Below are 17,174 nucleotides of genomic sequence, written 5' to 3' on the forward strand. Positions count from 1 at the left end.
GATGTAGTGAAGAGGAGTGGGTTTCCATCAGATTACGCATTGTTTGCTGCTATTCTATTACATGTTTTAACTATCCTTTCTATGCCTCTCTACCAGCAGTTCTCAACCTTCCCAGTGCTGTGACCCTTCAGTACAGTTCCTCCTGTTGTGGTGACCCCCAACCATAAAATCATTTTTATTGCTACTTCATAACTGTAATTTTGTTACTGTTATGAATCATAAATATTTATGTTTTCTGATGGTCTTGAGTAACTTCTGTGAAGGGGTTGTTTGACCTCCAAGGGGTCAGTACCCAGAGGCTGAGAATTGCTGTTCACAGAAAAATGTTTTTGCTACAATGCAGCTTGTCCTTATGGTTATATACAGCTTAAACTCATGAGAGCTTTACTCAGTACTTTTTTTTTTCTTGTCTATCAGAGTATAAATTGTCTGATGCTCTGAGTAAAATTGGCCAGTGCATGAGACTTTAGTCTACCTTATTTATTGGTTATATTCTTCCAGGTCCACTGCCTCTAGAGAGGCGAAAGTTATGAAATGACAAATAATTATCACAATCAAGTTCAAAATACCCAGAAATTCAGGGTATAAGATTGAAACCTGAACAGATTATACCCTGAACAGAGTGAATTTCCAGAAAAGTTATAAAGCTATCATAACATGTAATGTCTCCCCAGAGCCTCTAGAACAAAATCATCTCTAAGCCTGTATTTTCCCTCGTGTTGTCAAATGAGAGATGACAGCAAGCTAGCATGGCCACACCAAGGCTGGCGTACACACAAAAGCCCTGCAAAGACTAAGTATGTCCTGGAAAGTCAGCTGCATCCTGTGGTGAAGTCGCCTTGTGCTTCGTCATGTGTGAGACTGATTCAATACTAAAACTGTTTCTAACCTCCATCAAATACTCCTTCCATGTTGTGCCTTTTACATAGATCAGTGTTCTTTCCCCAGCCCCTCCCTTCTGGTTGACCTTGGAAATGGAGGGTTTTCTGTATGAACTTGACTGAAGCTCTAATCTTTAAACATGACTATGTAAGGACTGCCAAGGCACTGTTCATCATAGCTCAATGCAGGCATGCAGGCTTTCAAACAGTTACCAGCCTAGCAATTCTTGTATATGCAATAGTTATTAAACAGTTTGATTTTGATTTAGGTCTAAAGTAAGGACTAGTTATGTAACCCAGGGTGAACTCAACCTCTTGATCTCCCTGTCTCAGTCTCCTAAATGCTGGGATTATCCCATAGTCAGTTAAAGTAAAATGTATTCGAATATTGGGTTTGTAGAACTGTCAGTAGCCTTCAGCTGCATCCTTCACTTCTGAATGACAGGAGAGAATGGCACTACCCATTTCCAGTGAATAATCAAGCATTTGCACTGAGGGTGTCTTTCCTTCATAGCGTTCATCACTTTCATGTCCTCTTCATCCAGGAGCCAGCTGAGCATCCTGAGCCTGGTGAGTCTGGGCAGTCTCATCACACACTGGCTCAGAGCCTTGACAGTGGTGGCCTGCACTTGGATTCGTTCTGGGATATGCCTGGAAATGTTCAGCTCTTGCAAGTTTGGCAGGTTGTTGAGGGCTTGAAAGAAGCGTCTATATCCTTCCTCTGTAATTTTGTGATTCATTGAAAGGTCTAAGTTCTCAAGGTTTTGGAAGCCTCTGCTGGCTGCTGCCTTGGCTGGAAAGAAAGCAGACAAAAATATTCATGAAGACACAGTGCTATGAAGACTTGCGTAAACTTACAAAGTTATTTGTAAGTAACCTCACACCCACCACCAATGAAAATTGCTAATCATATTTTTTTCCAAGACCAGGTCCCACTACACAGCCCTGGGTGTCCTAGAACTCACTTATTTAGCTGAGACCGGTCTAGAACTCACATCTGCCTTCTTCTGCCTTTTGACAGCAGCTGGGATTAAAGGAAATACCACAATGCTTGGCTTTAAATGTGTTTTAAAGATATTTCTTTGAAAGCCCTGAACAGCTGCGTAGTTGATAGGGAACCACCTGGCCAAACTGCAAGGCAGAAGAAGAAACCAGAAGTCGAGAACAGAACATTTTAGCTGTCTGGGCAATGAGGACTTCTGTTCTGGTCTCAAAGGAGGACATACGCCAAGGCGGGGCACAAGGAACAGGTTATAGTACAAGGGACTGAGAAATTGTGACAACAGTGTCTCCCATTTTGCAGAGAAGGGTAGGTGCTATTCCAAAAAGCTTGTCTTTTCCCTGTGTCTGTGCTCCAGTGTGCCCAAATGACTTCCTGGTTCCTTAGAGCTCTGGAGGAAATTGGGGCAGGCCAAAGTAAGTTCTCAACCCAAGTCTATGACTGGAAGTGGGGTTTTTGCTAGCAGTGTTTTTTGCTTCAGTTTTAATTGTCACAACTGTGTCCCCTAATTTGGGCAAGTGTTAGGTTTGATTTCACCAAGAATCTTGCTATAGCTTGACTTTAAAGACAGAAGCCCTAATGTGTCAGTCATTGCTTTGAATGATGGACTTTTCTCAAGAGGGAGAAGGTCAGAGGTTATTGCTTCAAAATGTAAGATTCTGGGTCTGAGACCTAACGTAAGAGAAAGGAGTAAGGCAAAATATTGATTTATAATAAACAGAGATGAACGAGGCTATACAAAGCTGGGCCCAGCAGCACATGCCTGTATTCCCCATGCTCTGGAAGGCAGGGGCAGGCAGATCACTGTGAGTTCGAGACCAGCCTGGTCTACAAAGCGAATCCAGGAGAGCCAAGGCTACACAGAGAAACCTTGTCTTGGAAAACACAAACAAAACAAAACAAAACAAAAGAGAAAGAAAGAAGCCATCCAAGTGAATGCTGCCCAGATTTCCTCTGAAGGGGAGAGAAATGAAACTCTTGAGACAATCATAAATTACTACCCTCCCTCTTTGTTTTTAAGACAAAGTCTTATGTGTATGTACATGTAATATACACACTGTATAGGTGGGTATGATGCCTGGGAAAGCCAGAAGAAGGCATCAGTTGTCTTTATCATATTACATCATTTCCCTTGAGGCAGAGGCCTGTCCCGATACCTGAGCCTTGCATTTACTCAACTAGGCTAGAAGCCAGCAATCTCCAGAGTCCTAAATCTGGTTCTCATGGTTACAGAGCAATCACTCTTAATCTCGGAGTCATCTCTCCAGCCCCAACCTGATGTCTTATTTCTCCTCCTCAGCCTGTGAGTGCTGCAATTCTAAGGCTGTACTACCACCATGCCTGGCTAAATTACCTTTATTTTATTCTATTCTATTTATTCATTTTTTAGACAGGCTCTTACTATGAGGCTCTGGCTGGCCTGGAACTCACAGAGCAGACCAGGCTGGTCTTCAATTTGCAGAGAGTGATCTGCCTTCCTTATGCCTTCGGAGAGCTGGGATTTCAGGCACATGCCAATACACCTGGTTTAATCACCACTTTAAATATCGTTTGTAGAGTAACAGTACTGAGCAGTGACAAGATGAAACCCAGTGTTTGCAACGCACCCATGATGCCCACTCCAGGAGTACCTTTCCTGTCCTCTCTGCTCTCTTTTTCAGGAGCTAACTCCTGCCTCTTGCTCCACTTTTGTGCTTATTGTTGAAAGTTGTTCAAATGGACCCGGCTCTAGGACACAAGTAATTTTATTATTCAAAATGCCCTAATGTCTCATTTCCCAGCTGTGTGTCCACCATCTTTATAAAGTCTTATCAGTAATCTCACTTCCAGAAACCTTCTCTGACCCCCAAATCAGGCCGAGTTCTTCAGCTGTATGCAGAAGCAACTGGTGAAGGAGAACTGGGCAGAGTGTATTGACCAAAATGCCCTAAAACTGACAAAAAGCTACCAAGCTACATTCCCCATCAGTTCTACAAACCCCAAGGAGAGTAACCAGTTCTAGTCATGTGCTCCACAGCTGCTGTGTTAGTTGGTGTGGTGGCCACAACAAATCCCCTGTTTCCAAATGCAGTCACTTTGGGGTTAGAGCTTCAACAGATGGGAAGACAAAATGGAGTTTATGTTGACTTCCACAAAGCAAAGCCTCTAGTTCCTGATGCACTGGATGCCAAAGCAGGATCAGGCCAGCCTGGGCTACATAGTGAGACTCTGTCTGAAAAATAAAGATCTTAAAAGCTTCTGAGTAGGGGAAAAGACACTTCACCCTAAAGGACATCATAACATGAGAACTGACACTAAACAAAAGAAACGGTACAGAGGCCAGAAACCTAAGTGAAAGTAATTCCAAAATAGAATGCACTAGAAAAATTTTTCAAATATGAAGGCAAAAGGCATTTCCTCATCATTAAAATGGGAGAAAAGTCATGACTAGCTAACCCAGAGTAGAAGAAACACCAACAGAATCCTTCAGACAGAAGGAAAAGGGTCCTGGTAAAGGGAAGTAGTGTAGTATAGTTGAGTTTGTTCCTGAGTTCATGCAGTTCAGTACAGGTCAACAGAGGCAGTTGAAGCCAGAGAATGAGAAGGAGCCAGAAGATTAGAACAGATTGCCAGAGTTAGTTTGAGGCCAAGTACAGCAATTCAGTGGGAAGCTGAGAGAAGATAGACTAAAGCAGTCATCTAGGAGAGGAGTTTAAGCCAGAACAGCTGAGTTGAACCAGCCAGCCAGAGTTCAGAAAAAGCAAGAAAGGGTAAGCTTATTCATCAGTAAGCCTCCAAGATGATAACATCGGACAAATAAGAATTACATTTACACTATCAAACCACCCTGAAGAAAATACGTGCAATTAATAAGCTAATAAATGTAGGAAGCAAAAAAGCAGAGAAAAAACCACCCATATCCTATAAAAGAAATAAAGAAACCAATATCAAATAAAAATACACAGAGGGTTGACACACCATCTCTGTCATTTTAGTTCTGAGGAGGCAGAGACAGGAGGATCACAAGTTCAGGTCCATTGAGGACTAAAAAGAGAAAGTCCAGATTGAACTATTAATCAGCAGACATTGTTAAAAAAAAAAAAGATGACAATTCAACTATAGTAACATAATATAACATAGTATATTAAATGCAAATAAAAAGATTAATGGATTGGGTTTTTAAATTTTCTATGTCTCTGTGGGGGGGGGGTCGTATTATGCACATATGGGGTGTGTGTGGAGACCAGAGGTTAATGGTGGATGTCTTTTCAGTTGCTCTACACCTTACTTTCTGAGACCAGTTTTCACTGAACCTGGAGACTGAAGACTCCACTGGATTGTGTGGCTAGTAAGTGTCACGGATTCTCCTGTCCTCAGCTCCATCACACCCCTCTTTGGGTTGCTTGCTGCGTATCACACTAAAGGAGCTTCGTGCATCGACTGAATGCATTTTACGGACGGAGCCCTCTCTGCAAACTCCGGCCTGTATCAGGTATTATTCTGGTGATTGTGAGTTTTTTTGTTTGTCTTGAGACAGGGTTTTCTGTAGCATATACTGACCTCTAGTTTGCTATGTGGCCAAGGATGATGACCTGGATGACGATGATCCTCTTGTCTCCACCTTTTGAGTTCTGGGATCATAGATGTGTGCCCTTATAACCACTATGCCTGTTTGTATGTTTTTGCTAGGGACCAAGCCAGGGCTTCATACATGTCAGGCAAGCACTTTTACCAAGTAATCTCTTTCCTGGGGTTAACTTTTAAGTCTATTAATCTATAACTATAGGTTAAAAGGTTCATCTATTAATTAACTGTGGAAGAGACTCACCTTAAATTTTGTTACATAGATTAAAGGGCAGGAAAAAGACATAAAAATGATTCTGGATGCCTATGTTTAGTACACAAGAAGTGAGCAGGAGACATGAAGTGCCACCACAGGTAAAGAGCATTGGTCTACCAGAAAGATCTTACAACTTGATATGTGCTGTGCACCTAGCTTGAAGATATAAAAACAAACTGGAGCTATAAAGAAGTTAGACAGGGTGCCAGAGGTCAATTAATCGTTTTTTTTATTTGGGGATTGAGCCTGGGCTTCTGGCATTGGTCTGTGTTCTAATTCTGGTATAACTGAACTCAGAAAACAAAATCCCCAAGACTGTAAACTGGAGAAGCTTGTCTGGCTCTATAGTGCAGACTTCCCATACATATTGTAATCACTCAAGCAATAAATAGAGTATACTGCCAGGTTTGTGAAACACCAAGTGTCATAAAGAAGACTCGACTAGGCTGTGGTGCAGTGGCCCAGCACGCATGAGTGACGAACTGGGTTCAGTCCCCAACACAGACTGAATAGCTTCTATAGCTCCCAAAGGATGCTGATGACCTTCCCAGTCTGACCAGGATGAACCTAAATCTGCAAAAGGGCATGAGAAGCAGAAGCATGACAGATGAAATGAGGAAGTAGGTTGGACAGTTTGCACACACTTTTTGTACACACTTGCAGCAGGCAGCTCCAGTGATGTTAGTGGCTTTTACACTCACCAATTTCCAGCACACTGTCGTCATCCAAGGTGTGGTGAAAGGCAAGAACTCGGAGACACTGAAGCTGCAGACACTGTTGGACAATCAGTCTGGCCACTTGGTGAATCCCGTCCCCAGTGGGAAGAAGCAGTTCCTCCAGGTTCCTGAGAGAACCCAGAGCCAGTGCTGTGGAAGACACAACAAAGCCATCCTCTGTTGCTGTTCCACCATGAGCAGCTGTGACCCAGGTGTTCCCTACTCAGGCCCCACCGCTAACAGGTCCTACACATCATGGTCTTCTCCAAGAGCAAGAGAAGGGGTCAGCACACAGCTGTCCCCTGCTGCTCTCTGCATCTTCCCCAACCTGTCTCTTCACCCAAGTCCTGGCTGTCTCCTCATTTCCACTTTCTCTCCCACAGCCAAGCTTCCTCTGGCGTCAGGTCACTCTTCTGATTCGACCCCCTTTTTATCAGCCCTCCTCCTGCTATCACCCCAGTGATCTCACACCGAGGAGACCCACACTAGACACTAAAAGCATGGTACACTACTGTGAAAGCCTTCCTTCCCAAGTTCACTCTTACTTAGCAGGATATTCTGTAGATCACATGATCACTAAGTCTACTCCTGAGGACCCATAGAAGCTATTTTGAAAACTTCCTGGCATGAACCAATATTCCAGATTCATCTTTGGCTTTTCCTGTTCCGGTTCTTGAATGAACGATGTATCCACAGACTCTGATTCTTTCAGGAAAGAGTACTTAGAAAGCAACTCCAGAGATTTGGGCAGTCGACACAAAGACACAGTGCTTGCTTAGCATGCTTGAGACCCTGGGTTCCATACCTGTGTCCCCAACATGCATACATGTACACAGGCACAAACATGCCAAATAACTGAGCCTTCTTTTCACTCCATCGTTTCTGTAAAATCACAGCAAGATGGGTAGCCCGCAGCTCTACTGGGCCACCTATGAAACCTCAGGAAGTTTCTTGTCATATCTGCTTAAACCAGCAAAGCTGGGTATAAAAAATATGCCCTTATGGTAGTTACATTAGTATGCACAGGGTGTAAGCTTCATTTAGTTGGGTTAAATGATTTATTTTGGCTTTTAAAAGACAAAGTCTCAGCCTATAGCTCAGGCTGACCTGGAACTTATAATCTCCTGTCTCATCCTCCCAGGAGCTGTGATCAGGTGCACATAGAACCACTCCCACGTTCTAAGTGTTCTTTCTCAAATGGGTTACTTAAGATCTACCCAAGAAACTATCCTAGCTCTGTGACCAGAAAACAAAACTGTTTAAAATAGAAAAGAAATGAGCACACCCCACAGTAGAAAGCTAGCCCGAACACTAATAATGATACTCTGCTATGCTTTCAGTTAGGAGCCTAACTTGACGGTCCTCTGGAAGGATTCAGCCAACAGCAGATCAAGACAGATGCTGGGACTTGCAGCCAAGCATGGGGCGGAACTCTAGGAAATATTGGGGAATATTGGGAATATTGAGGAAATATTGGGGGAAAGAGGGAAGGACCTGGAGGGAACAGGAACCTCATAGGGAGACCAACGGAGACGACTAACCCAGTCACATGGGGGCTTTCAGAGACTGAGACATCAACTAAGGAGCATGGTGTGGACCTAGGGCCCTGCACACATGCAGCCAGTGGGCAGCTTGGTCTTCACGTGGGTCACCTGGTGAATAGAGGGGGTGCTCTTTTTAATATGGACTCTATTGCCTGCTTTTGGATCACTTCCCCCTGGTAGGGCTGCCTTGCCTGGCCTCCGGGGATGAAGATAAGAGCAGACCTGATGCGACTTGATGTGCTGGGGAAGGTTAATACAGGAGGGAAGGGGGCTCCCCTTTTCTGGGGGGAAAAAAGGTGAAGGGGAAAGGAGGGGAAAGAGAGGACTGGGAGGAGGGGAGGGAGGGCGACCCTCGGGATGTAAAGTAAATAAACTAATACAAAATTAAAAAAAGAAAAAGAAAAGAAATGAGCAGCTGAACACTGGAAAAGTGCTTTCTGGTCTCTGTGACTGTCCTGAGAGATACCTGTATGTAGAGACCCAGATGTCTATATATGTATATAGATCTTGTGTGTTTATGGAATAACAAACCATGAGTTTGCACACATATTTCCAATTTGTGGTTCTTTCTTTTTGACATTTGAAAAGCAGCTTAAATTACGTTTGGCAGCGCCCAAGCCTCTTCTGGGAATGATGCGTGTGATGCTGGCGGCTCCCCTTATTACAAGGCCTGAGGACTTGGGTCTCCACATGACAAGGACCTGTGGGGATATTAGTGAAGAATCTCCTGGCCTTTCCCGAGGGAATGCTTGGTTCACTTTTGCCTTGCATTTGCAAGGCTCAGATCAGGCTGTGATTAATTCTGGTTTGTCTCTGAGGATTGTGGGAGTTTGTTAATGATGATGTGGTTGAGCCAATGTGAGGGCCTGGTCTAGGTACATCAGCTATTGTCTGGATGTTCTCTCCACATAGAAACTTGGTTCTGACAACAATTTGCCCACCGACCTGTTCCAAACAATAGCTACATGGTTACCAAAAAGTTAGGAAGGTCTTGATGGATCTCTAGTTCCAAGACTTAATAGGAACACTCAGAGGCAAGCCAAGCAAGGGTGAGGAATTGATTCAGGTTGCTAATTTGCAGAGAGCCCTGGGTATTAAAGGAATTAAATATCCTGATTAGGGTATGAGAAGACGCCAGTTGCCAATAATTAAATCAGAATTTCCTGTGTATGTAATCTATCATCTCTTTCTACTGCAACCACAATTGCTGCCAACCATGGTCACTTGGTTAAGTACCAGTGTGTTGGGTTAAATAATAACTGCTTGCTGAAGCTGTTTCCTCTTTCTTGACACAGTTCATGGGTTGGCAGGAAACCGTGGAGATTGCGGAGGAGAAGGAAGGGAAAAGTACAGTGTGCATGTTATTGCTGCATATAGGAAGGTCTTAAAACAGACTGTGCACGAGAAAATGAATGTAAAACCTTTCAGCTGTTAAAAAATGGGTGTATAAGTAAGGGTGGCCTGAGCTGTCTCAGTGTCTCAGTGTGTGAACTGCATCCCTTGATTCAAGTCTTCATTCACTGACTCCACACTTCCTCCTTCAGGTTCTGAACCCGCTGGCACTGCACTCCAGCATGGACCTATGTGTATTTAGTGTGCGTGTGTGTGTGTGTGTGTGTGTGTGTGTGTGTGTGTGTGTGTGTACATACTTGAGAGTGCATATGTGCATGTACTTTGGCATACATGTAGCATAGTACGGGTTTAGGGGTTTAGAGATTAGAGGACAGCTTTTGGAAGTAGGCTCTTTTCCTTTCCATCATATGGGCCCCAGAGATCCAACTCAGGTCATCAGCCCTGGTGCCAGGCCTTTAATTTGCTGAGCCATCTCCGGCCTTTTTCCTGAAAAAGCTATAATTTTGGCTGACCTCTGTGAGGGAAATCCTGAAATTCACTTTGTGACTGTTTGTGTGCGCACTCATCTTTACAAAAGGAAATATAATCCACTTCCTTAAGGCTTCATTAACAAGCTAGGAACAGGAATTCAAAGCGTTGCTTCCTTAGACTGACCAGCATTCTGCTTTTTTTGTAATTTTCTTTTCCAGCAGTGGGGAAACTTGATGCTCACAGTGTGAGTTTTACATAGTCAACCTGAGGCACATGACAGTAGCCTTCAGAGTGCCTGATGTTGTCCCTGCTGCTTTACCAGCACCTTCAAGGCCAAAGCAAACACATGCAGCAGCTGCCTCTGCAGAAGGGAAAAGGAAGGGGGGGGTCACCTCTCCTACAAAAGTCTGGGAAGCACTGTGAAGACAGAGCTCTGCACCCCGTATCACCATTGTCTCCATTTTCCCCATTAGTGTTGCCCGTGAAACCATATTATTTTTCTAAACTTTCTTTTGTTTGTTTGTTTTTCAAGACAGGGTTTTCCTATGTAGCTCTGGCTATCCTGGAACTCACTCTGTAGAATAGTTGGCCTCTAACTCAGAAATCCATGTGCCTCTGCCTCCCAAGTGGTGGAATTAAAGGGATGCATCACCACCACCTGGCCTTCTAACATTTTTTTAAGTAAAAAAAAAAAAAAGTATATAAACTCTCTATACTTATCATTGTGTTCAATATGGTTTATCACAGATTAGTTTTCTTAACATAAATAGAAGTTTTTGTGTAGATTCTGAAACCTTTGAAACAGAACAGGTAGAGCACATCTAGAATGGGTGTCCAACAATAGAGGTGCACAGTGCCACCATGACCAGCTTCTATCCTAAGGTGTCAGTGAGTCTGAGAGTATTGCATTTAATGAGTTTAAGCATGAGGATGCATGAGAGCAATAGTACCTGGCGGTGAGACTGAGTATCACCATGGTGTCCTCCAAAGGACCAACATGGCTGGTGCATGACCCTCTGTATCAGCACATTCCACAAACCACAGGTTCAAATTTTTTTTTTAAAAGTGTGTGCTAAACATATCCAGACATTTCCCCCTCTTCCTTACTTTAAGAACAACACACTCTGAAAGGCTCTGCCCTGCAGACTATCAAAGCAGACTGCTGAAACTTATGGCCAAACTTCGGGCAGAGTGCATGGAATCTTATGAAAGAAGTGGAAAAGAGTAAAATCTGGAGAGGACAGGAACTCCACAAGGAGAGCATCAGAACCATAAAATTTGAACACAGATTTTCAAGTACCATGCATGGACATAACCTAGAACCCCTGCACAGACGTAGCCCATGGCAGTTCAGTGTCCAAGTGGGTTCCATAGTAATGGGAACAGGGACTGCTTCTGACATGAACTGATTGGCCTGATCTTTGATCACCTCCCCCTGAGTGGGAAGCAGCCTTACCAGGCCACAGAGGAAGACAATGCAACCAGTCCTGATGAGACCTAACAGACTAGGATCAGAAGGAAGAAAAAGAAACCCTCCCCTACCAGTGAACTTGGGGAGGGGCATGCTTGGAGAAGGGGAAGGAAGGGAGGAATTGGGAGGGGAGGAGGGAGGGAACTAGAGGCGGGATACAAAGTAAATAAAGTGTAATTAAAAATAAAATAAAAATTAAAAAAAGAACAACAGAATGTAACATTTTTTTTTTTTTTACATGGCATTAGGCACTGTAAGCAATGGAGAGGTTATTTAAAGGATATGAGTGTGTGTGGGGTCATGGGAAAACACTGCACCATTTTATATCATAGAGTAGAGGACGTTCTAGTGTTTACAGCAGCAGGAGCTCCTGGACCTAACTGTCATGGAAGTAAAGGGACAATTGTACACACCTTGCTTTGTTGTGAGCTCCCTGCAGGAGGAGGAAGAGGGGGGGAAAATAATAAATCAAGAAATGCTTCTATAAACTTACCAAACTTTTCTGATGTTTTCTTATCTGGAAATTTTTGGCAATTAAGATCTAATGTCTTCAGAGAAACAAAATTTGGCAATATGTTGACTATGAAAGGAAAAATAAAATTTAGTTGGGTCAAACACATTACCTATGACTCAGAGCAGTACTGTTGAGATAAGGAGTATTTAAAAAGTGATGAAAGGTGATATGCTATTCAGAATTACTATGACTAAGTGGAAGACACTGCTCTGAAAATGAAAGGTTTAAATTGTAGACAGATGCACTTCACTGCTGTGAAAGCCTCACTGAAGATCAGGCGTGGTCACAGTTCCCACGACACCATTGCATTTTAATCCTGGAGTATTGAAAGACTGTGCTCAGGAGCATCTGAAGTCAACGTTGTCCAGGTCTTACCAAATGACGTGGTTTCAAAGCATCGTCCAGAAAACTCAATCTCTCTGAGTTTCTTGCAGGAAGCAAGCGCAGCCATGAGAGACTCACAATTCAACAGGAAATTACATTTCAGATGGAAGACATGAAGATTTGGAGAGTTCTGAATCAATTTAACTGTAAAATATGAAAGATTCTCAGAAATTAGAGGCTGAATGTTTCTATCAGAATTGGACCCTCAATCTATCAGTTCTAGCCACAGTGATTAAACAGGCAGTGACACAACATTCATAATGTAGTGACTCAGTGGCAAGTATCTAGAGCTCAGACTACATTTGTTGGGCTCATGTTGTGTCTAATTGACACAGTCATATGAAAGAATAGCTTTTTATAAGGAACTGAATGAAAGTTTTCCAGCGACATATGAACTCTGTTGCTGGGGTTACGCCCCATGTTAGGCGCCAGCAGTGGTTCTCCTCCCTGGGGAACTGTTGGCCACAAGCCAATGAAAGCAGGAGGAGGAAAAGGTGAGATGCCGGCCTTTGAAGCCCGCTAGTATGATGGAAAATGCCCTCTGGGAACTACTTCAGGGAGACAGTTCAATTTTAATTCAAGAGAACAATTTTATACTCCTTGGGGAGTGGGTGAGGGCTCTCAGGATACGTGTAAATAATTGGCACTTCAAGGATTCTTGATTTGCATTAAACAGGATGCTCCTATCATAAGAACGAGAACACAGTACCTAATTATCATATAGGCACAGGGAGGGGAGAGCTAGCAGGCAACTATGCCAACAGCCATATATCAGATATGGTTAGAGGCATCTATGCCTAAAGATACTTTCCAGATGAGGTCAGGCAGAGACTAGGAGGCCCTGCTGGGAAGAGGAAGTCCTTCATCTAGTGCCAAACTCAGAATGGCTATCTGGACTAGGAAGACTGCAACCTCAAACAGCAGGGTCCTACCAACAGGAGAGTAAGTGTTAGGAGTGTAAAGCTCAGGCTATGCAGTCAAACCTTCTGTTTGGAGACACATTTCCTTAGCCCTGAGCCATCACTGACCTCATTTCCCAGCTGACAATCAGCAATAATCATCATACCTTCTCTCACACAGGGGCTGTGAAGACTGGGTCAGCGGTTGTGAAGGGCTGAGAACAGTCCCCACATGTTAAAGAGTCGGGAACAAATAAATCTCTGCCCTCTAAAGGAGGAAGATGCTGTTCCCACACCTTCCCATGTGGGAACAGTTCACGCTGTCAAGCCCAGGGAAGGTTTAACTAATGATGGTTCTAACAATTACTAGCCAAGTAGCTTTTCCAGCTGAGACACGAGCTGGAGATCCAAGCACCATCCTTACCTAGTCTGGAGAGGTCAGACTCTGTGGACGTTTGGATGGATAACTTCTCCATGTGGTGGGGGTTTGGGAACTCTCCAGGAAGGACTGAAAGCACATCTGCTTTGCCATGGAGTCTCACAGACAGTTCTTTCAGGCCCGGGAACTTGTCCAAGTTTGCAAAGAGTCGATCTGGAAAGCAGCACATAGTTCCCATCACTCAAGGTCCCCAGTGGAGGTTGTAAGCTGTGCTGTCATCTTTAGCCATTTTCATGCTTTCAGGATGAAATTTCTCAGACTTCCTAACATCTGTGTAGGAAGCACAGCCATGAAGATATTGTCAGCTACAGTATCTGCTGATCATAAACTACAGGGAAAGCCCCGTACTGATCTCTAAACTTATGAAATAAATAAAGCTTCTCTCCAACCAACAGCATGGGAACGTCTGACTTTGCACATGCGAAAAGGGTGTAGTTGGACTCTAACTTCCAATTCATGAAAGCTAACTCAAAGTGAATTAATGACAACTATAACAACTAACACTAGAACTCTTAGAAGAAAACAGGTAATTTTCACAGCCGTGGGCTTCACCATGGATCCTTAAATATGCTATAAAAGGCAGTAGCAAAAAATAAAAAGTATAAATCAAACCTTATCAAAATTAGCAATTATTCATGCATCAGAATAAAGAGGTGAAGTGACAATCTACAAAATGGGAGAAAAAGTTTTTCAAACAGTGTTGTCTGATGAAGGTTTTGATAGATTTATTTTTGTCATGCTGTGGATGGAACCCAGGGCCTTGTAGGCAAATGCTCTGCCAGTGAGATGCCTTCCCTGTAACATAAGGGTTTAATATCTACAATGCACAAAGAACTCCTACAGCAGACCAATTTTGTTTCATTTGAGAAAGGATCTCACTCTATTGCCCAGGTCAGTCAGGCTGGCCTTAGATCCATGGCAATCCTCCCACAAGTGTCAAGATTAAAAGTACAATCCACCATGCCTCATCAAATCTTTGAAATTACATAGAATTTGAATATATGTTTCTCAAAAATATTATGAGCAGTTGAGAATATGCTCAGTCTCATTCAGTCACTGGGAGAATGTGAATCCTAGCCATAGGACAGACTGCTGACTTACTAGAATATATTTACGATGAAGCAAATCAAAGGGAAAATGAGACTAAATGAGATTTGCAACTTGTAGGTGGAAAAGTATAATGAAGAAGCCACCATGAAACACAGTGGGGAATTTCCTCAGCAGGTTAAACACGAAGAAAGTGTGGTGGCTCACAGATGTGACCTCAGTGGCTGGGAGACTGAAAAAAGGGGGTTACCATAGCTCTAAGGCTAGCCTGTGTTGTATGGTAAGTCCCAGGGAAGCCTAGGCAATAGAAGGAACCTGTCTCAAAACACTGAGCCTCTGTCTCAAATGCCATATGAACAGGAAATTCCTAAACAAGAGGGGTGTATGGCACAGGGATATGGCTCAGTGAGAAAAAGGACTTGTACCAAGCCTGCCAACCTCATTTTGATCCCTAAGAGCCACACGGTGGATGGAAGGGAAAAATGGCATTCCTGAGGTTGTCCCTGCCCCCCTATACGCATGCTCTGACACAGTTCTGTGCCCATGCACACATCTGCAAACACACACACACACACACACACACACACACACACACACACTAAAAAACAAACAAACAAACAAACAAACAAACAAACATTCAGATATAGACAAGAAAAGCATTCCTAAGCATGTAACACACAGCTAAAGACAAGAACTAGACTAGTTATAATTATGAAATTTTTAAAAAAACCGAACATTTACAGGACTATCAAAACTTCTAAGTAACTATAAACAAATTTAATGAAAGTCAGATGAAGCCTGTACTGAAAATAACCAAATATTACCTAACGTTAAACACAACTAATAGGAGATATTTTTCTTAGTTGGTTTCTGTCAACTTGAAACAAGCTAAAGTTATTAGGGAAGAGGATCCTAAATTTGGAAAAAATTCCCTAAATTAATGATTGATGAGCAAGAGGCCAACTCAGGGGGGATGGTGGTGCTGCTCTGGGTAAGTGGTCAGGAGTTGAAGAAGAAGGCAGATATGTAAGCAGCCATGGAAAGGAAACCAGAGTCCTCCCTGGTCTCTCCTGTTCCTGCCTCCAGGTTCCTGCTTGTGTTCCCTCTGCGACATCCTTTAGGGGTGAACTGTGCTAGCCAGGAGGTATAAGATGTGATGAACCCTTTCCTCCCCCAAGTCACTTCTGGTCAGAATCTTTTATTACAGCAACAGAAACAGAAGTAGGACTGTATTGTTCCTACTTTTTAATTCCTTTTCTGGAGAAGCTAACCCCCCTCCTCCTTCTCGCACCCAGAATGCAGATATCTCTTCAGCAACATTGCACATACAGTCCAACATTGACTAATAACAAGCAGTTCAAGTGCCCTTACAAACCTCTCAAGCAATGAAACACTGAAGCTATTCTTGAATTATGTGAAACCCATTCTGTCATTCAGGACCTTCCATTGATCTATGCACTGCCCCAAACTGTGAAAGCGTTTAAATTTCTCCTATAAAGGAACATTTATGAAGAAATGAAACTGAGAAGTTTCATTCATCTAAAACTAAGGATGAGAAAATGTAGGCATAAAGTTATGTAATTTGAATGCTGATTTCTGTACACCCTCCCATATCTGGTTGCAACCCTTGTTCTGAGAATCTCCTGTTTCCATGTTGGGTAAACACTGCTCCCCAGTTGTCCCCTAGTATGTCAATAACGCAAATTACACAACAATACTGAGCAGTTATTACTCTATTCTTAACCCTCTAGGCTAGTCTGGCTTCTTCCCTGCGTAAATCCTTGACATACTTGCACTTTATGGTATTCTCTGCTCCAGCTGCTCTCTCTTCATGTCTCTTGGACCTCTACCCATGGCTGGAAATTCCCTACTTCCTCCTCTAACTCTCCCCCCCCCCCGGGGGCAGGAAGTCCAGCCGTATTCTCTCCTCCACTCAGCTCTTGTCTATAAGCTGCTTGTAATTTCTCTTTTTTCATAGGCCACTGTTCAATTCGAATAGGTTGGTTAGTCAGCCTTAGCAGGAAGGCCATTGCTGTTGTGTCAGCAGGGACTCCTCCATGACCGTGGAGAATCAGCTTGTGCTGTGTTCTGTTTATGGACAACTTCGACAGTTTTACTACCTTTGTCAGGAACATCCCTGATTTTATGGCTTGTCCCTGCAGCTGGAGGAATGGCATTCCATGCTTCTTATTGTTGCAACAAATCCCTCCCCCGTAAATTCATGGCTGCATCAGTCATACATGGCCTTAATTTTCCTGTTGGGATTTCTGGCCCTACACATTTAAGACATTTTAGGCTTTGTTTTACCTGAGACAGTGACACAATTCCCAGGAGCTGTGTGGATACATTTTTAAGTGGCCAAATTGGATACCAGGAGTCTTGGAAAATTATTGTTACATATGCTCCAGGAGACACTAATCCTTCCACCTCAATGATATCTAACTGTAATTCTAATTTTGGCCTTTTATCATTTATAGTGTTTGCCAAAATATCTGTATTTTCGCCTTTAGTGCCTCTTGTTTTTTATCCCTTAGGAACATCTTTATCTCCTTTAAATGGTTTATCTAAGTTTTTAGTAGCCCTGTTTGTCCTATCAGGCCTTGAATTTTCTATTTTTTTTTTTTAGAATAATTCT

At 43.1% G+C, this 17,174-nt stretch overlaps 1 protein-coding gene across 5 annotated transcripts in view; it reads right to left on the reverse strand.

The window, feature by feature from the left end:
- Positions 1-459: 459 nt before the first annotated feature.
- Positions 460-17,174, reverse strand: part of Naip (NLR family apoptosis inhibitory protein) — a 57,365-nt gene continuing 40,650 nt past the window's right edge. For all 5 annotated transcript variants that reach the window (XM_055598381.1, XM_055598380.1, XM_055598383.1 and 2 more), the window contains 5 exons: positions 13,478-13,645; positions 12,146-12,298; positions 11,750-11,836; positions 6,403-6,567; positions 460-1,674 (listed from right to left, as the gene is read on the reverse strand). In XM_055598381.1, coding sequence (XP_055454356.1) covers positions 1,310-1,674; positions 6,403-6,567; positions 11,750-11,836; positions 12,146-12,298; positions 13,478-13,645 — 938 coding nt within the window. In that variant the 3' untranslated portion in view covers positions 460-1,309. The remainder of the gene's footprint in view (positions 1,675-6,402; positions 6,568-11,749; positions 11,837-12,145; positions 12,299-13,477; positions 13,646-17,174) is intronic.

This window comes from Psammomys obesus, unplaced genomic scaffold (assembly GCF_907164565.1).
Source record: "Psammomys obesus unplaced genomic scaffold, mPsaObe1.curated_primary_1811, whole genome shotgun sequence".
Lineage (NCBI taxonomy): Eukaryota > Metazoa > Chordata > Mammalia > Rodentia > Muridae > Psammomys > Psammomys obesus.